The sequence below is a fragment of the Hydra vulgaris genome, chromosome 07, assembly GCF_038396675.1.
Source record: "Hydra vulgaris chromosome 07, alternate assembly HydraT2T_AEP".
NCBI classification, from domain to species: Eukaryota; Metazoa; Cnidaria; class Hydrozoa; order Anthoathecata; family Hydridae; genus Hydra; species Hydra vulgaris.
In genome coordinates, this window is record NC_088926.1 from 14,485,742 (window position 1) to 14,507,760 (window position 22,019).

At 27.3% G+C, this 22,019-nt stretch overlaps 2 protein-coding genes across 3 annotated transcripts in view; both read left to right on the forward strand.

The window, feature by feature from the left end:
• The window catches only part of LOC101236869 (FAS-associated factor 1), a 142,404-nt gene that overhangs the window by 31,335 nt on the left and 89,050 nt on the right, over nucleotides 1-22,019 (forward strand). For both annotated transcript variants that reach the window (XM_065801144.1, XM_065801145.1), the window contains exon 3: nucleotides 11,586-11,635. In XM_065801144.1, coding sequence (XP_065657216.1) covers nucleotides 11,586-11,635 — 50 coding nt within the window. The remainder of the gene's footprint in view (nucleotides 1-11,585; nucleotides 11,636-22,019) is intronic.
• Nucleotides 3,725-5,636, forward strand: LOC136082191 (uncharacterized). The gene is made up of 3 exons (XM_065800707.1): nucleotides 3,725-3,797; nucleotides 3,842-4,368; nucleotides 4,479-5,636. The coding sequence occupies exons 1-3, from the start codon at nucleotides 3,725-3,727 to the stop codon at nucleotides 5,496-5,498; spliced, it is 1,620 nt and encodes a 539-aa protein (XP_065656779.1). The 3' UTR covers nucleotides 5,499-5,636.

Sequence of the window (22,019 nt, forward strand, 5' to 3'; positions counted from 1 at the left end):
CCTTGATTTATTTTTTACTCTGTATTGCAACAATTAAAATTGGAACAAGCAAAGCTTATATTGATGGTGAAAATAGATTGTAAGTTTTAAATGGGAAAACTTAAAAAACAGAACAACTCAATATAAGATACCTGATCAATATTGTGAGGCTTTCAACAACAAAATAAATGAATGGATCATAGATGGCATACTCATCAAGTATGACGACAAACTTATGGGAAAAGCTAAAGGTCTAATACCACTGACATTCAGTGATAGTAGACCTTTAGTTTTTTTTATAAGTTGTTATAAGTTTTAAAAAATATTAAAGAAACTCACAAATTTATTTGTCCATTAATTGTCAATCCATGTAATAAAAAAAAAATGCTGAATGTTTTTTTTATTAAAAAAGTAAAAAGTATTTCAGTCAATTAAGTATATATATATATATATATATATATATATATATATATATATATATATATATATATATATATATATATATAATTTATATATATATATATAATTTATATATATATATATAATTTATATATATTATATATAATTTATATATATTATATATAATTTATATATATTATATGTAATTTATATATATTATATATAATTTTTTTTTTCATATATAATTCCAAAGAAAACGAATGTATTTTTAACTCTTTTTAATTCATTGCAAAATTAACCCTTTTTTTTCGAATTTATTTTTAGAAAAAATAAATCTAATAATAATAGTTTATCAACAAAGTTATTCATTGGACATCAGATCTTGAGTCATGCATGATTAAAAAAAGAGCCTAACCTACAAGCTATGTGCTGAAAAATATCAAATATCAATAAGTTGTGCTCAAAAAATGTGTATTTTATACACATCTTTCTAGCACCACATAGATATATATATATATATATATATATATATATATATATATATATATATATATATATATATATATATATATATATATATATATATATATATATATATATATATATATATATGCTCACCTGAATCAGCAGTATAAGATATATATATATATATATATCTTATACTGCTCACCTGAATCAGCAGTATAAGATTGTTGCATTTGGGAGTACGGAAGGGAAAAAATGATTCTTATGCCAACAAATACGTCACTTTTAATTACTATTGACTTTTGTCCAACATTTGCGTGTTGTCAAAAAGTAAATACCATTAATTTAATTACAAATTAATGGTTTTTTAAAAAACCACAAAAACAAAAATTTAATTGACCAGAATGCTTTTAAAAACATTCTGAATGTTTTTAAAACATTCAGAAGGTTTTTAAAAACATTCTGGTCAATTAAATTTGCGATTTTGCAGATTTTTTTTTTAAATGATTAATGTGTAATTAAATTAATGGTTTTAACTTTCTGACAACATGCAAATGTTGGACAAAAGTCAATAGTAATTAAAAGTGACGTATTTGTTGGCATAAGAATCATTTTTACTCCCAAATGCAACAATTTATAGAACTATATATATATATAAATTTATATATATATATATATATATATATATATATATATATATATATATATATATATATAGATCTATAGTTTGTTGTCTTTGGGAAAAGCGGAAGGAAAAAAGTGATTCTTATGCCAACACATACGTCACTTTTAATTACTTTTGACTTTCGTCCAACATTTGCGTGATGGACAAAAGTAAAAACCATTAATTACAAATAAATCGTTTTTTAAAAAAACCACAAAAACGCAAATTTAATTGACCAGAATGTTTTAAAAACATTCTGAATGTTTTTAACAATATAAACAATGTTTTTATTTTTATTTTTTTTAAGAAAATGTTTTTATTTTTAATTTTTTTAATAAAATGTTTTTATTTTTATTTATTTTTTACTGTAAATCATGCGCGGAGTGATGCTACATCGACTATCTTATAGCCTGACTCGCAAGGGAGTGCTGCTACATCGACTGACAAATAGCCTGACTCGCAAGGGAGTGCTGCTACATCGACTGACAAATAGCCTGACCCACAAGGGAGTGCTGCTACATCTACTATCTTTTAGCCTGACCCGCAAGGGAGTGTTGCTACATCAACTGAGGGTTTGGTTGGGGCAGGCAGTCTCTCAATTAATAAAAATAAAAAATTCCGTTCTTGCATTTTAATTTTTACTTTTTGTCAACATAATATGGAAAAAACTTTTGGACAACATCTACGGGTTGTAAATATATATATATATATATATATATATATATATATATATATATATATATATATATATATATATATATATATATATATATATATATATGTTATGTTAGTGCATTCTACAAATAGGGTGCTCAATGCTCCTAAAGAACAGGGCAAAAATAAATTAGTAAAAACACTTATCTAATTTTTTTCTTTAGCAGCATGTTTCTCCATCAGTAGGTTCATCAGGAAGGCTTCCTGATGAACCTACTGATATATGTATATATATATATATATATATATATATATATATATATATATATATATATATATATATATATATATATATATAGTTCTATAAATTGTTGCATTTGGGAGTAAAAATGATTCTTGTATCAACAAATACGTCACTTTTAATTACTTTCAACTTTCGTCCAACATTTTTGTGTAGTCAGAAAGTTAAAACCATTAATTTAATTACACATTAATCATTTAAAAAAAAAATCTGCAAAATCGCAAATTTAATTGACCAGAATGTTTTTAAAAAAATACTGAATGTTTTTATTAATTTAAACAATGTTTTTATTTTTTTTAATAAAATGTTTTAATTTTTATTTTTTTTTACTGTAAATCATGCACAGAGTGTTTCTACATCGACTATCTTATAGCCTGACTCACAATGGAGTGCTGCTATTTCGACTATCTTATAGCCTGACCCACAAGAGAGTGCTGCTACATTGACTGAGGGTTTGGTTGGGGCAGGCAGTCTATCAAGTAACAAAAAAAAATTCCGTTCTTGCATTTTAATTTTTACTTTTTGTCAACAAAACTTTCTGACAACCAGTTAGGAGTTATGTGTGTGTGTATATATATATATATATATATATATATATATATATATATATATATATATATATATATATATATATATATATATATTTATATATCTTATCCTGCTGATTTAGGTGAGTAGTGTGGTCACAGTAGTGGTTGAGTAGGTGTCACACTGCTCACCTAAATCAGTATAAGATATATATATATATGTATATATATATATATGTATATATATATATATATATATATATGTATATATATATATATTAGGGGTATTCAAAAAAAGTGAATTTTCAAATCTAAAAAACCATACCCCCAAAAATTGGGGCAAATATATAAAAAATAAGTCTCACAAAGTTTGAGCGCTGTCCGTTCACTTTTGACCCCCCCTCAAGCTAATAATTTAGGGGAAAATTGACCGAAAAGTGGTCGTTTTCGGGCGTCTTGAGGGAGGGAAAATTTTTTTTTTATTTTTTCAAATTTTTTTTTCTGCTATATATATATAGGCCTATACTTTTGTTTAAAAATATATGGTTTTTTCCTTACTTCTCAAAAATCTATGTTTGGTGATATTGAAAATCATGAAAATTGGTATTTTTTAAAATATATTTTCTGTTATGCCTAATGTTATATATATATATATATTTTTGTGTAAATTCTGATAGTTTAAAACTTTGAATTTTTCTAATAAATACAGATTAGTACATACAATAAACATTAAAAATGAGTGAAGCACAACTTAGGTCAATGAAAAAGGAACTTTTTATTATAAAAGAGGCGAAACCAGCTATATCAGGTATAAATATTTTTATTAATATTGGAATTATAATGAGTCATTAGTTGCTAAAAAATTTATTTTATTTATAAAATATAAATTTTTCTATTTAGATATACAACTTCCAACAGGCTTGGATATACTTCAACATTTAATATATAACCAACAATGTCGATCTGTATCAATATCAAGTATTATTGCTTGTCCCCCTAAAAAAAATTTTTCTAGATGTTCGGAGAGTTGTTGTGAATGTATTTTGTCTAAAATCAAGAGACCCTGGATTAAAGCTGGATTTGATGTGTTAACTGATTTAAGTTTAGTTAAAAAACTTTTTAAATTGCATAAGTCCTATTCCAACTTGAAAAAAAATGCTAAAAGGAGAAATAGTGGTGATTTGGCTAAAAAAAACGAGTTTGAGATTGAAATAAAAAAACTTTTTTGGGCTGGTAATTCTAATCTCATTCTAATCTTAATCAGTAAAGATAAAAAAAGATCACTAAAAGACAAGATTGAAGATCTAAAATTTCTTGAAGATCAGGAAAATGAAAGAAAGTTTGTTATTGGTTCAGAGGATATTAAATATAGAAAAAAGGTATTCAATACTTTTAATTAATTACTTTAGCTCTTTCTCAAGCTCTGTTAATTCTTTTTTCCACTAATTTTAAAATTAAAAACTAAAACTACATTTTTTCTGTTAATTAGGCAAAAGAAAGCATCAGGAAGAAAAATCGTTTACAGCCTAAGATTTTGAGAGATGGTATACCCAACGTTGAACTTATAGACACAATTCTAAGCGATGATTCTTCAATTGATTCTGATTTCGAGCCAGGTGATTGGTATCATATAGAAGTCTCTGAAAACCCAGACACAGTAATTGCAAAAATTCCAAAAGATGTTTTTGCTGGTAATGTTTCACTTACTGCTACAGCCTGTGATATATCACCAAATGTTTTACAGAAGGTAACAAATGCAATTCTATATCAATTAGGTGTTGATCTTAAAGAAGTTAAAAGCAGTCAGTCTACCGCATATAGAAAAATGAAAAAAGAAAATGAAAACATGGCAAAAATTTCAAAAGAAGATGTTAAAGCAGCCTTAGACGCATCTCCACATCCATGTATAATTCATTTTGATGGGAAGACCTTGTTTGAGCTAAACAAAGGAAAAATGTTAAAGAGGGATAGAATGGCTGTTTTAGTTAACATTAATGGACAGACTTACCTACTTGGAGTACCTCCACTAGCGTCATCCACTGGTGAAGATCAGTTCTTAGGTGTAATGAACTTAATTAAGGAGTATCAACTTACGTCAAAAACTAGAGGAATATGCTTTGATACAACATCATCCAACACTGGGACGAATAAAGGATCAGTTTCCAGAATATCTCAAGAACTGGGTAAGTATCTCCTCCAAATAGCATGTAGGCATCATGTGACTGAATTAAGAATACTTCACTTTTGGAAATTAGTGACCAATGAAGAAATTAGTGGACCTGATAATCCTCTTTTCAAAAAGCTTAAAAATACTTTTGAAGAACCTAATTTTAACTATAATTCAGTTCTACTGTTATGGTTTGATTGGAATAAGGTTAAAAGCAGTTTTTTAGAAAAGGCAGCTATGGAGTCATTAACATTTTGCAAAGCATACGTTAGTAAACCAGGTATTATAAGAGATGATAGAAGTAAAATTAGTTGTCACATACTTATCCCCTATAACATATAAAGTAAGAAAAACTGGTGCTATTCATCATGCAAGATTTTTAGGAAAAGCAATTTATTATCTAAAGCTTCGGCTTTTATCCAATCAACTTACGTTTGTTCAGGAAAATGATAAACTGAAAATTGAAATTAAGCTTATTACAGAATTTATTGTTTGCTTTTATGCAAAATGGTATCTACAATCTGAGGATGTCATCAAAGCTCTTTTTCTTGACATTACAGCCATACATCAAATGCATCTGTACAAGAAGGTATGTACAAACCCAATAGCTGTTGATGCTGTATTAGAGTCTCAGTATAAACACTGTTGGTATTTGGATTCAACAATGATACCTTTAGCTTTGCTAGATGATGAGTTAGCATTAGAGGAGAAGGCAAAAATTGCATCAGCAATTCTGTCATTTGATATGCCTAGCTCTGACTATTATAAGCCTGAGAATAAAGTAAAGCAAGATATCAAGGAAATTTATAAAATGAATACAAAAATTGGGAAAAAACCACCATCCTTGTCTGCCTTGGTTGATGTCTTTTCTTACCTGATTTTTGACATGATTGGGTTTGATAAGCAACGAGTTCAAGACTGGCTCTCACTTCCACCAAACTATTGGCATACTCAGTCATGCTTCAAAAGTTTTCAAAAATATGCTGAAACTTTGATTTTTGTAAATGACCATTCAGAACGGTCAATAAGTATGATGGGGCAGTATATTCATAGATATTCTGATGTAACTGAAAAGCACAACAGATTGCTAACTGTGGACAAAGTTGATCTGTATTCAGATCACAAGAACAAAAATCCAGTACAATTTCAAAGATTAAGTTTAATGATGGACTTAGTGTGATGCGAAAAAAGATAAAGAGTTAAACTTGATTATTATTAGATTTGTAAATTTTTTTTCTGTTATAAAACTTGAATATAAATTTATAATTTTATTTATTCTTGCTCATTTTGATTTTTCAATATAGATAAATAGCGTTTTTTTCAATATAGATAAACAACATTGCTGAGGTCACAACCAGCAACTGTTCATTCTTTCTGGCAAAATGAAGTTGGTTGCTCTCTCTGGTATGTCTTTGGAATAGTTAGAGAGGCCTTGTGTGTATATGTTAATACACACAAGGCTTATAAATAAATATATATATATATATATATATATATATATATATATATATATATATATATATATATATATATTTTAATGCGCAATTAGTATTCAATTATTAGAATTAAGTCTTCTCTGCACAGTTTGACTATAAACATTTAATTTAAGATTTTCAACAATCTGTCTTGAAGTTATTGTTGATTTTTTTTTGCTATCTGTGCAATTAGCATATCAGTTCTTGTTAAAGTCTTAGGAGGGCAACTAAATCTTTTTTGATTTTTAACAGAACCAGTTCTTTTACATTTTAAACACATCTTTCTAATACCACTTATTTATATTTGATTTTTTTCATCACATTACTTTTAGCTTAGGCCCTTTTTTTAATCACAAATGACTTGAGATCTGATGTCCAATGAATAATTATGATGATTAGTATTATTAGTTTTACTCTTTCTAAAAATTAATTCCAAAAAATATAGTTTAAAATGCTTATTTTTAATAACTTAAAATTTTTTTGATAATAATCATTTTTAATAAATATTTATTGACAAAACATTTTATTTCAAAAAAAACTTAAAAAGAATATAAAATTATTGCAGTTACTTAATGTTAATTGTTACTTTATATTGTCCGTGACTATATATATATATATATATATATATATATATATATATATATATATTATATATATATATATATATATATATATATTAGGGCCCTGCGAATCACCTTATTTGGTATCGAATCGAATCCGAATTGAATCAGGCGTTGAATCGCAAATCGAGTCGAATCTCGAATCAAATCAGCATTTCGTGGATATTTATGTTTTAGTTAAACTTAGATTTCTTCAAAATGCTTATTGGACTCAATTCAATTCGAAACTAAAAATAGTGATTTGCAGGGCCCTTATATATATTGCAGGGCCCATATATATATATATATATATATATATATATATATATATATATATATATATATATATATATATATATATATATATATATATATATATATATATATATATATATGGGTCATTCCAGCTCAATTCAATTTATGCCTAGCACCATGCCATCTACGATTTTGATGATTTTCTCGATACAATCTCATATTAATGAAAGAAAACTTCACTCCAAATTTTAGTGTTTGAATCCTTACAGTTTCAGAGAAATTGATACTCGGTCCCAATCTCTTTTTTGAATTTTTTTTCAGCGCCATTTACTTTTTATGCTAATTACATAACACAATTAGCTTTACCTTATGAAATACTCAATAGTGTTGAAAATTTGTACCTAACTACTTTTTGTGAGAGGAACTCAAAAATGATACCTAAAAAACTAAAAATTAAAGCTTCTTTGTAAAAATTCAATATCAAAATGGTATAACACTTTTTATAAGTTTTTTGATGCTCCATCCAAAAAAAAGTATATCTTAAGATCCTGAAAAGATATGATTCTGAAATTTTTTCCTATGGTTCTATATATAGCAAAACTCCTTATTACAAAAAAACTGCAGAGGTTATCTTTTTTGAATCTGATTTATTTGCATTAAAAGTTTTATTAAAAAATTAAAAAAGATTGATATTTAATAATGAAAAAATAATTATATACATTAATTTTTGCATTGTTTTAAAAAGATTTAGTATCTCAGGTATAGTTCTAATATTTAAAGTTCTAATATATAAAAATCTTTACTTTTTACAACCTTCGTGTTTAATGAAGGATTTTTCTTTATGAATCTTCAAATAATTATTTTAAAAATATTAAGTATAAGTCACAGCCAGACTTATGAAGATGAAGATAATGAACTTCTTAAATCTCAATTCTTTTTTGACAGCAATGAACATAATTTCTCTCAAAATGCATGCTGTGAATAGTCACTCAAGAGTTGCTCTCGGTAAAAAGAAATGTTACATGTTCAAAAAACAGTAAAGTTAGGTATTGCAAGGACTTTAAATAAAGATTCTGATCAGTTAAGCCAAGAAGATTCCTTCAATAATTTATAGGAAGAAGTTAAATGAAAAGCGAATGATATGGATATACTTTTAGGAAAAATTAAAGAAAAAATGTTAACTTTCAAATGGAATCAGAAAATTTAATTACTACTGGTTCCAATACCTTGGTCTAATGAATGTATAGAAAAAGAATTTAGTGTTACTAATTATATGGTGCAGATATCACGCAAACTGCTGGAAAATGTCTTTTATCTTTCTCTGAAAAAAAAAAGGTAAGGAAATACCTCATTTGTACTTATGTGCATTTATTGTGTGTTAAGTTTAAAATCAGTTATCCTGATATAAAGACTTGTTTTTCTTACTGGTGCTCAGAATGGTGCATTACAGTGTGAGCATCTGGTTAATGATTAGTGCAGTTGAATTATCCAAAGTTTATCATGAACTTATTGGTTTATTTGTAGTAGGGCTAACAAGAATTGCATGTTACATTGTTGCCCTTTGTGTCCAGAAGATTCTATATTAAGACATTATTTTGAAACTGAATTCTACTTTCAAGAAGATATTGATGAAGATGTGGTTATTGTATAGATTACAAACAATGGAAGACAATAGACCGATCTGAGCTAGTAAGTTTAACAGAAATCAAGTAGCTTAATTAATACTTTGATAAATAAGTTACAAAAACTTACTGTTCATTCTTACATTGCAAAACATTCATACATTGCTGATTTTTTATAGAAATTAAAAAATGAATTGAGTAGTACTGAGAGAAGTAGTACTGATTGTCCTTTGTGTTTTTTTAGAAAATGATGAGTTTGTTGTATAAGACAAAGTACACATTTTTCACTAAAACAAAATTCAAGCAATATATTTACTTTATTATAAACTACTGCATCCTACAGTAGTTTATTATAAAGTAAATAATGTCCTTAAATGTGATTCAATATGTTTTATCTCAGATGATTTAATGCATGATGTAGATATGGTATATCATGCAATGAAGTTATCAATGGAACATATTAAAAGCAATATTTCTCATCAAATAGAAACTGTTCATTACTTTTCAGATGGGTGTGCTGGCCAGTACAAAATTCCGAACACTTTATAAATATATGCAAGATTTTGTTATGAAACCTACATGGTTTTTCTTTGCAAGTCATGGTAAATCACCTTATGATGGTTTTGGTGGGACTGTTTCCTTAAGACTAACTTCAATTGCTAGCTTTCATTGAGCAACAGCAAATCAGCATCTGGAATTTTTTTACCAAAATGAAATCATAGGAATTGGTTTTTGATATGTATCTAAGGAGTCAAACATGATAACTCAAATTGAAATTTTTTTCAAAGATTTTTAACAAAACGTTACCAAGCGCCCGCAGCTATTACAGTTTCATTCCAACAAGTAACACAAAAATTGAAAAAGTTGTTTCTGAACAAAAAGATTATTCATTTGTTTTTAATTTTCAAACTATTTCAGATTATTAAAGATTATTAAAGATTGCTTGCCTAATATAAGCATTGAAATGTTTGCATGTTTGATTTATAATAATAACCCATAGATTGGACTAGTGGAGGTTATTGATGTTGAATTTAAAGACTTTCAGGTTAGATTCATGTATCCATTTTACCCCTCAAGGTCATATTGCCGGCCTTCTAGAGTTGGCGTATGCTGGGTTCATCAACAAACTTATTCTTAATGATTAATATTCCAATAACTGTGCAGGAAGACAATACAAAATCAGTGAAGTTTATCATCAAAACATTAAAGAAAGCTGGGTAAACTTTAAACCAGAGAACTAATTTTTTATGAAACTTTTAAAGATTTTTAATTCTTATTGCCTTATTTTAATTTTTTTTATTACAATTTGATTATTTCCATGGTTTATTTTGGAATTTCGATATTTTTAGGATTTAGAAATATAAAACTTGTAATGCAAATAAATCTGATTTAAAAAAGCTTACTCTTGCAGTTTTTTTTGTTTTATGGCATTTGTTATAAAAAGAACATTAGAAAAAAATATTTATAATTATGACTTTCAGGCATCTCAAGATAAACATATTTTGTATGGGGCATCAAAAAACTTTATATTATTTTGAAACTAAGTTTTCATATAGAACTTTTAATTTTTTAGTGTTTTAGCTATCATCTTCGAGTTCCTCTCCGTAAAATAATGTCCTAAATAGAAAATCCCTCATTAAACATGAAGGTTGTACAGAGTGAAGATATTTAATGTGAAATGCAAACAAGTTTGTACATTAGAACTGTACCTGAGATTCTAAAATCTTTTTAAAACAATGCAAAAAACAATGTATATAATTTTTTTTTTTCATTATTAAATATTAATTTTTCTTAATTTTTTTATAAAACTTTCAATGCAAATAAATCAGATTCAAAAAAGAAAATCCCTGCAATTTTTTTTGTAATAAGGAGTTTTGTTACATATAAAACCATAGGAAAAAATTTCAGAATCGTATTTTTTAGGCATCTCAAGATATACTTTTTTATTGTATGAGACGTCAAAAAACTTACAAAATGTGTTCAAACACCATTTTGAAATTAAATTTTCATAAATAAGCTTTATTTTTTAGTTTTTTAGGTATCATTTTTGACTTCCTCTCACTAAAAAATAGTTAAGTACAAATTTTTAACACTATTGAGTATTTCATAAATTAAAGCTAATTGTGTTATGTAGTTTGCTTAAAAAGAAAACAGCGCTGAAAAATATAATCAAAAAAGAGATTAGGACTGAGTATCAATATCTCTAAAAGCGTAAGGAGTCATACACTAAAATTTGGAGTAAACTTTTCTTTCATTAATATGAGCTTGTATTCCGAAAATCATCAAAATCTAAAATGGCATGGTGCCAAAAATATATATATATATATATATATATATATATACACATATATATATATATGTATATGTGTATATATATATATATATATATATATATATATATATATATATATATATATATATATATATATATATATATATATATATATATATGAGTATAAATCTTTTAATTTATTATAGAGAGCACTCACATGTGTATTTAATGAAGACGATGTTTACACTCAAAACATGTATGTGAATAATTACTTTTTATTTATTTAAATAAATACAAAGGTTTACCCACAGCTACTGTGTTTTGCCAGAATAATGCATAAATTTGGCAAAACACTTGCTCAGCTGTGCATTATTATATTAATAAAATTTTCTAATATTATTTTAATAAAATTTATATAATTATATTAATAAAATTTTCGATATTAATATTCAAGAGATTTAATTATACATTCAAGAGATTTGGTGAAATATTTCTGGTGGAATTGTTCACCATTCATCATAATAGATTTCATCATAATAGAATTCTTATAAATAGTTGTGTTTTTTTCATTATGGATGTTATTTGGAAGTATATCCTAAAGTTTAGGACAATAGTGGGATAATGCTTGATTACCAAAACGATTAGTGTATTTTGTTTTCTTTAATTTAAGTGTTCTTTTTGACATAGAGTAGTGAGTTAAATTGCATAATGGCGTTGGTGTTTCCGGAATAATAGATTTGTGCATTATTAAAAAGACCTTGAAATAGATTTTTTCTCTCTAATTTTCAGCCAATGCAAATTGTTAAATTCATGGTCGCTTACATGATTTTCTATTCTAGTTTTAAATACTAGTCTTGCTTCACAATTTTGGACAGGCTGCAGTTTTTTTTAATAGTGTCTTTTTAATTCCAGAGTAGAGGAAGTTGCAATAATCTAGCTGTGCAAATATTAGTGAACATGCTATGGTGCACAAATCTTTGTTCCATAAGAATTGGTTTATTTTGGATATTTTGCTCATTATATTATAGAAGTATTTAACAGTCTTATTTATTTGTGTTTTTAAAGATAATTGATTGTCAAGTATCACACTTGAACTTTTTGCTGAGTCAACAAATCTAATGCATTCCTTGTTAGCAAAAGAATCTTTATTAATAATATCTTTTTAAATGCTAGGTGGTGCCATAATTAATATTTTTGTTTTCGATTGGTTAATACATAAGAATGATTTATTCATCCATTTAGATATGTATTCAATACATTTATGGAAAAATATTTATGATATATATGAAAAGTATTTTTTAATATTAGGTTGGCTCAAAAGTAATGAGTACTTTTTCAAAAAAAATTCTCCTTAGTCTAACAATATATGCACTATGAATTGCAAAATTAACAAAGTTTTTCATCACCAGTATTTTGGTAAATAATTACTCCGAAAAGCACTGGAAAAACCCTTTGGTGGGAACAATATACACACCTTCCTGATGAGAAAAATCGAAAAATTGAAATCTTTTTTGACCGTTCGAGAAAAAAAATTCAATTTGAAGATTTCGGCATTGTCCAAAAAGTTTGCAAAATGGTACAATATGTATCTTTGGAATAAAAATCATAAAAATAAGTCAGAAATTGTATTAAAAATATTTTATTATTATTACAAAGCCCTAGTGAGTAATATTTAATTTTAAACAAGTTTTTGTAATTCCAGGAAAAAGCAGTTTTTGTCAAGTGTTAAATTCTGCATGACAACTTTTTTTTAACTTCAAAGCAAAAATGCCAAATTCGGTTAAAAAACATGATGAATGTAGGAAAACAGTTTGTTTCCTATGTTTGAACAAATGTACTTGAGAATTGACAAGTTTTTTGATTGAACAAATCAAGAAATCAGTTTCATTCACACTTGACTTTTAACCCTGCAGGTATTGCATATTCCACTTGGAACTTGACTCACAAGTTCCAAGTGGAATATGCAATACCTGCAGGGTTCTTTTAGGAAAAAAGTGCAAAGGTGAAAATGTGGCTCTCCCAAAACTTTATGATTTCACAGAAGTCCTGGTTAGACCAGAGACACGTGGTCAGCCTTGTGATTGCATTACTTGTCGAATTGGTCATTTGAAAGCACTTTAAAAGCACCCTTTAGACAAATCAGAATCTTCAGGAGCTTCACAAAATCAAAGAAGATGTTCAGACTGTCTCACACTTGTTGCAAGAGGAGTGTCACATTAGTGCAATCAATACACCTTCAGAGAAAATCTTAAAGAACTTGCTTCAAAGGATCCAAAAGCCGATGAACAGATTGCATCGACTGTTATCTCAGCAAAACAGTCCTCACCTCATGGAACTGTCAGAATTGCGCAAATTGGTGGGGGCCGTCCCATGCCAATTACTCCAGGTAAAAGGAATCTTGCTTAATACTTCAACAGTAAAAGTACTGCATAAAATGTTTTGCATTTTAATAAGGCCACTGCTTTTTAAGTGTCTTAAGTTGGTGTTTTTCAAATTTCTTTCCTAAAGGTCCTTCAAACCCCAAGAGACTGTTTGGTGATGTGCCACTTCTACGAGCTCAAGATCTTGTCTGCATACTAAACAACACTGGACTGTCAAACAACAACATTAAAAAACTTGCATCTACATTAAACCAAGTCACAAATACAAAAGTTGTTGAGCCAAGATTTAAAGAAAAGTTTCTTGACATTGGAAAGCAATTGGCAGACCACTTCTCACACACATACATTTCCATTTCAAATGACAAGCAGCAGTCCAGAAAACAACTTGTGGTTCACTGCAAAAATCTGTCTGAGCTACTGAATGATGTCTTGTTGCAACGTCATGTTCAAGGTGACTACTTGGTGAAGTTGGGCATCGATGGTGGAGGTGGTTTCCTTAAAGTCAGTCTTGGCATTCAGAAGCAGAAGAAGAAACAAGACTTCCATCCATTTCACTAAAAAGGCTGTGTTATTTCAAACACCTAGAGACAGTGGAGTTAAGCGCCAACTTCTCATTGCAGTTGCTGAGGATGTTCCTGAAAATTATAATAACCTCAAAAGCATCTTGTCTTTAATTTGTCCAAGTGGAGTAGATTTTTCTTTGTCCTGTGACATGAAGTTAGCAAACCTTGTTTGCGGGCTTCAATCCCATGCCAGCTTTCATCCATGTACTTGGTGTGATGCGGATCACCGTAACTTGTCACAATGTGGAAAACTCCGCATTTTTGGCTCAATAAGAAAGTGATTTGCTTCATTTCAAGATTCAGGTCTGGACCACAAAAAGGCCAAGCAGTTTCAAAATGTTGTTCATGATCCACTCTTAGATGTGCATGACTCTACTTTTGTTCTTGACAAGATCCCACCCATGGAACTCCATCTTTTACTTGGTGTGGTGAACCATTTGTTTAAAACACTGAAAGAAACCTGGGGTAAAGCTGATGAATGGTCAAAAGCACTTCACATCAAGCTTCAGCTGTTTGATGGAGGCCAGTTTGCTGGCAATGAGTGCCGAAAACTTTCAAAACATGTTGATCTTCTTCAAAGACTTGCTGAAGAAGACTTAGCATTCCAAGTTTTTCCATGGATTGATACATTCAGAAAGTTTGATGCAGTTGTGTCCTCTTGTTTTGGAAATCAGTTGCAGAGTGACTATGCTGAAAAAATCACACAGTTCAAAAATTCCTTCTCTTATTTGCCAAAGGCAAGTGTGACCCCTAAAGTCCACGCCATTTTCTTTCATGTCAAGAAATCATTGATCACAGAAAGGAATCTCTTGGCAAGTACAGTGGCAGGCCACAGCAGCACTCTCACAACTTCAGGACACATTGGGAAAGATACAAGAGGCCAATAGACCATCTGGAATATTTGCAAAACCTACAAAGTTGTCTTGTTGATTTCAACAGCAAGAACTTGTGAAAGCATTTGCTCCTCTTGAAAACCTGTTGAAATTTTTAAAGAAAATTATCATTTTGAATTTAAAATTCTGATTAAAATTAAAGGAATGCACTGTTTGTTTTTTGAATTTAATTGAAATTTTTGATTACGTAAGAAAAAATAACCTTGTATTTATTGAGAATAAAATGTTCAGAAAAGCAAAAATTGTTTCATTATGATTCTCAAAGCAGTCAACATACAATATCTGACTTATTTTTATGTTTTTTATTACAAAGATAAAAAATGTTACATTTCCAGCATTTTTCAACTTTTTTGACAATGCCGAACTTCAAAGTGAACTTTTTTAAAATTTATTAACAATTTTGATAAACTATATACAAGCACGTATTAACATAATTATATTAAATATATCTATATATATTTACAATATAGATACACCTAAAAACTTATCTTTAAGTAATATATATTGGTTAAATAATAAATATAAATACAAGTAAATCAATCCAAATACACAAAAATATAGTCTTTCCTTTCTTTTCTGTTTCGAGTCAACTATAAATCTAAATTAAAATTAAAAAAAAAGTGTTTGAGTAAAGAAAGATTTTAATATTTAAGAAAGTAATAATTGTAAAAAACACTCATTATGTGTAATGTTATCATTATGTTAACTCAAAGTTGTTACTCAATATGACTGATTTAACTAAGGCCAAGCAACAAACAACTAAATATAATTAAAAACTCTTTTGAACAATAAATAAATACCTGCAACGAAGAAAAACTTAAATTAAAGTACCAAAAACTTAAGTTAAAGTACCAAGAACACAAATAAAGATTTTGAAGTGCAACATAACCAGTTTGTTTGTCATTCTAATGGTGATAATCGACTTTTTCCCTGCTTTTTCAATTGTTGGTGCCAGATGTCATTTCTCCTAAATTCAAAATTAGATTTTTTTATATTGTTAAATAAATAAAAATCTTTACAATATCTACAAAATCAAATTCCAATCACTCAAATACTAAATTTACCAACAACAACAAAAAAATCAAATACTAAATTTACCAACAATTGCTCTGCAGCAGTTAAATTAAGAAAAAGGTTAAACTCTATTTCAGCTCTGATAACAATAATTCATTCTAATAATTTCAACAATTTAACAATAAAATCCAAATTTCTTTTTCTTATTGATAATACAAATTTATTCTTTTAATTTAATATAAAATTATTATTTTAATTTAATATAAAAACCATTTCAAAAATCAAATTCAAAATTTTATATACCAAGTACCAATCTTTTGTGGGCTAAAAAATATAAAACTATAAGATAATAGAAATTTAAAAATTTATAATTTTTATCCATCTGATCTTTAATCATCACTAAAGAATATACTAAACATATGAAATAAAATACTATTTCATTATTCAAAAAACGTTTTAAAATTAATTTTTACTTAACTTTTGCTTAAGCTAAAAATTGTTACAAAGTTACTGTATCAACATCATCATCATCATTGTTTTAGCATCCTTGTTCTTATGCTTTAATGGGTTGGGCATTTCTCATAGTGCAGCTTCTCCAACATACACAAAAAATTATTTTATAAAGAAATACACACATTTACTGATAGTATTAAATGATCAGCTTTATCACCAAAATAAGCTATAAGCAGAGGTAGCCATCCCAAACAAACAGCTCATTGAGTACCCCCATTTTCCGCACTTATGACATTTGCTTTGAGCAAAACTTGCTTTACTACATTTATTTGAAAAGAATGTGTAAATAAGTGTTGATTTGGTGCTGATTGTACTATTTAGCCTTTCCATTAATGAAAAATTCATCAGAGTAGCTAAATGGTCCAGAAGGTATTCTATTTGAGATAGAAACAGTTATTGAATCAATGCTTCTTCAACGAGAATGACTGCATTCATTGTCTGATGCTGTAGCGAATAAGTTTCTGCCATAAACCTTTTAACATTATCTGTATTCCAAGGCAGAATTCAATAGATTTGTTGAAGCTGTTCCTGTTAGATTAAAAAGTATTCAAATTGGTTACCAAAATCGATTAACAATCGATAGATTAAATTCATACATTGATATTTATTAGTTCCACAGATTCACTAGTTAAATTTGGTCCCAATTTTTAATATTGTGAACATTCAACTTCATTCTTTTTGTTAAGATACTAGGTGCATTTGACAAAAAAGTGACATTACGATTTGCCTATTCTTTTCTTGATTCCATCCTATACATCAATGTTTCAACTCCATTTGCTATTACCTTACCATTTATTTCATCAGCAAATGCATCAGGAAATCTAAAATGTTACATAAATGCTTATTAATATGTAAAACTTGCTTAGTTTAAATCAAACTAAATCTTATGCATTGTATTTATTTTATGTGTTGAAAAGAAAACTTTTTACCTTGAAACTAATTTCTGCGCTACAATACGCAAATTTTGTTGACTTGGCTTATGATCAAATAAAAATACATCACTCATTAATAATTTGATCATTTGTCAGATATCTGACTCAATAGGCTTTTTCTTATTGTTTATATCTTTCAAAAAATCTGATGGAAATTTATCCAAGTTCACAATAAATGAGTGGGCCCAAGCTGAAGATGTACTCAGACTTGAACTTGAGAGCTCTGGAGAGAGCAAACTTAAAGAAGATGGAGAAATTGCAGGTTATAATTCAACTGGTTGACAAACAGTCAAAAAACGTCTAGACTTAATTGGAGGCAGCAATGTTATAAGATCTTGCTCTTTCAAATATTTTAAATCACCTTCTGTCTCAAGGCCTAACAACAATAAACCATTGATGATTTTGTCAACTTCTTGATGATCCATTGTAGGAAAGACACTAGTTAGTTTTTCTCTCAATAAATTTTCCATATTCTCTGGAAAATAAATCTAAAAAAGAAGTTACATAAATTTGTGTAATATTTTACAAAATAATAATATTATATGTGTTTATATTTAATATATAAAAATAATTCTTAACTGTCAAAAGCATGAAACATTTTAAATCTGTATATTTTATAAATGGTAATTTAAAAAATATTAAAACACAATTTAAAGCAGGAAAAAGTCATCAAAACATCTAAATACTGTTGGTTTAATTAAATTTTTTCTTTACTACTAAAATATTTTTTTTTACTGCCGTTTAACTGATTTATTACTAATTAGTAGAAAAATAATAGAAAATAAAGTTTTAATATTTAAAAAAAAGAACAGAAGCAATCATAAGTTTTCTTTTTACTAGAAAGCACTTTTCTAATAAAAACATTTATTAATATTAGATAATATCCAAACATTAAGTTTTCTGAGCTCACTGCTGTTGTGTTATTTTTGTATTTATAAATAAAAACCATTAAGATTGTTTGAATTGTTTGGTTGAATGTAATAAAAAATAAAATGAAACAAATGAGTTGGTAGATAATTCGGAAGCTATTTAAAGAACAAGGAAGCATGAATTTATATTTCATAAATTGAAACAAGAAAGAATAATTAGCATTTTAAAAAAAACATATTTTGTTCGAATATTTTAAATTAATAAAACCAATACCAAATACAAATATAATTACTGCAATAAAAGTTCTCAGTACTAAATTATTATTTAAGACTAAATTAAATTTAGTTAACAAATTATTTATCAAGTTATTTATAAATACATCTAGTTATAAGAAATAAATCTTACACAGATAAATAATTATTTAATTATTTGTCAAATATACCATGTTTTAAAGTTAAATACACATTGATACCAATCTTATAACCCCATAATGGGCAATAATCAGCTAAATTGTCAATTGGTATAGAAATAGGTCTACTAGCCAAGTCACATTCCACTATTAACAAGCCATAATTAGATTTCCATTCAGAATGATATTTTTTTAGCACTAGGCAAAATTGATTTTGACCAAAAAAAAACACATAAAACATTTTTTCCAATGATAAAAACTCCCTCATTGTGATGTAATACCACAAACTGGTCTTTATTATATGTGGTCTCTTGTCATTTTAAATTAACAAAATTCTGCGTATGGAATAACAACAATAGCTTCTGTTATTTCAACTGAGAACATAGAGTCATCAAAACAAACAGCATCTGAACCACCATCATTATTATTAAAAAATTAATTTTCACTAAAGACATGACTGCCACATTTGATGAGCCCCAGCTAAATGCTTATTGATATTAATGAAATTTTGAGCACTTCTAGCAGATCTTTTGAAGAACATGAGCTTACTCTCCATTCTTAATGTCCATAATCTATTTGAGGGCCACATTTCACAATCAAAAATGGGTAATGATACATGTTGTGGTGTTTAGGACGAAGTGGAGTATCAGGGAATAATTTTTATCTTTGTTCAATGTACTCGTTAATTAAATGTTGCAAAAATGATACTGAAGGTAAAGAAACTTTACTTGCGCAAATGTGCTCAGCTATTTCTCGTAGCCAAAATATAATCTGCCCCACAGCATGGTTAAAATAAAAAATGCAATCCATTAATAGTAGAGGAAGAAAGTGTAAATAAACCAAATTTTGAACGGCATGATCTTTTAATTTGTCATCTTTAGATGTTAATTGTGCTGGACAATCTGCCCTGTCATCACCACAGATTGCACCATTAATATGTAAATAAGAAAAGCAACCATCCTTGACTAGTTTTTTTATTGGCAAAGGTAAATCATATTGAATGACACCTTCAAACGAATTGTGTGCAATACAAACTGGTAAACCTGTTGCACAAACATGGTAAGAATCTAAATCATTAAATATCGAGTCTCTTGTTACACCAAAAACAAACCAATATATCAGGTTTTGCATTTAAAGTTAGAATAGAACTTTTATGATGCTCAACACTATAAATGTCAGCTGTATAAGGTAACGTTTCAAGCTCATTGCTTTTCAAAAGACAAAACCTGCAAAGATGGTCTTTCTTTGAATTAAATCCAAGAGAATATCCACTTAAAAATGACTACCTAAATTATCTTCAAAAGAACTACAACACCAGCTTTATAGTGATTAATACCAATTTCAAGACTTTTCAAGTCTCTTATTAGTCCTTTAAAAACAGTGACTTGAGACTCCAAATCTTTATCACGACATAACTGCACAAAATAAATATTATTTAAGACAGTTCTAAGATCAGGTGGCAAATTTGCAAGAATCATGTATGTGGCTGAAATTTTATGTTTATTTCTTCCAGAGCCAAGATGATTTACTAATTCAAAACTATCTTGATATAAAATCAGATGTAGTGAATTTGAATGCTTTTGAAAAAATGGGTTATTTAAAAATGCTTCAACATCAAAATAATCTAAATATACACAAGAACTTGGATTGATAGTGGCCTGGTGAGAGAATAATGAAGCAAAACTTGAATTTTGACATGTTCTTTTTAATGATTTCTTAATCGAAACGTAATATACATAGCATTCAAAACCATGCTCATTTCTTCCTAAAGAAACTTCCAAAGTTTTAAACAAAATTCATATTTTTTCTATAGTATTTTTTTCTGATATACACTGATCTCAATAAGCCTTTTTCTTCTATTTTCATTGCATGAATAATTACTATGTAGAACTTTTTCAGGAATGTAATTTGACAATTTCTCAATTAATATCTTTTTAGCTTGATTTTGATTTACTGTGTTTAGATTTAATAATTCAGTCACAATAAACTGAATTGTTGTTAATGGAATATGATATTGGCATTGCATTTTTAATAAAAATAAACATATGTTGTGAATCATATCATTAATATTAAATTCATTTGCATTAATTTTTTCATTTATATTTAAAGGAGCATGTGTAATTTCTGAAGTTGATATATTTATTTGGTTTTGCTCAAATGTTGCCTTGTGGATTTTATGACACCTTGCTAAATGAGCAGTGAATAAGGACTTAATTTTGTATTGGCAAGCACATTCTTCATATGGACATTTAACAGAAACTATAATTTTTGATATGTAATTTTTAATATGTAATTTTTAATGCACTATAAGTTCATTGAAAGCCAGTTTCACTTAGCAAGATAAAACTGAACACACTCCTATCTTTTCTATATGAACAAAGTTATTAATTGATTATGTAATATTGGAACCAACGATGAATATGTGAAGTAAAAGCCCTACTAAATGATTTATTGCATCCAACAACTCTGAATGGAATCTTATATGCACAACTATGGACACTGTAATTTTGTACATAATTCTGCAAGAAAGTAGTCTTAAACTGACATAAACTGCACAAAAGCATAATGACATATATAGATCAATAATATAATTCTGAAAATAGAAACAATTTTGAAACCAAATTAGAAATTTGATAACGTTATTTTATTATAGCTATAATAAAATTATTACATTTTTTATGTTTTTTTATTACTTTCATTTTCATAAAAATAACATAATAAATTAAAAAAATAAGAATAGTATAAAAAATATCTTTCAAACTATATTATATATAGAGAGAAATATTATATATTGTATGATATACATGCTAAACATACATAGCATGTTTAAAACCAATTTTATAGCTTATCTATAAAAATGGTTTTAAACATGCTTTATTAAAAAAATGGTATTTGACAAAATAAAAAAACTATGATATAAATGAAAACAATCCATTTATTTGTACTTGAAGTTAGTTTGTAGACCAAACAAACTTTAAGTGTGATATATTATATATCACATACATATATATATATATATATATATATATATATATATATATATATATATATATATATATATATAT

What these genes read in the sequence shown, in the direction of transcription:
- LOC136082191 (XM_065800707.1), top strand. Translation starts at nt 3,725, where the DNA reads ATGAGTGAAGCACAACTTAGGTCAATGAAAAAGGAACTTTTTATTATA. An exon ending in GGCGAAACCAGCTATATCAG is followed by an intron (nt 3,798 to 3,841) that starts GTATAAATATTT and finishes ATGAGTCATTAG; the next exon opens with TTGCTAAAAAATTTATTTTA. An exon ending in ATATTAAATATAGAAAAAAG is followed by an intron (nt 4,369 to 4,478) that starts GTATTCAATACT and finishes TCTGTTAATTAG; the next exon opens with GCAAAAGAAAGCATCAGGAA.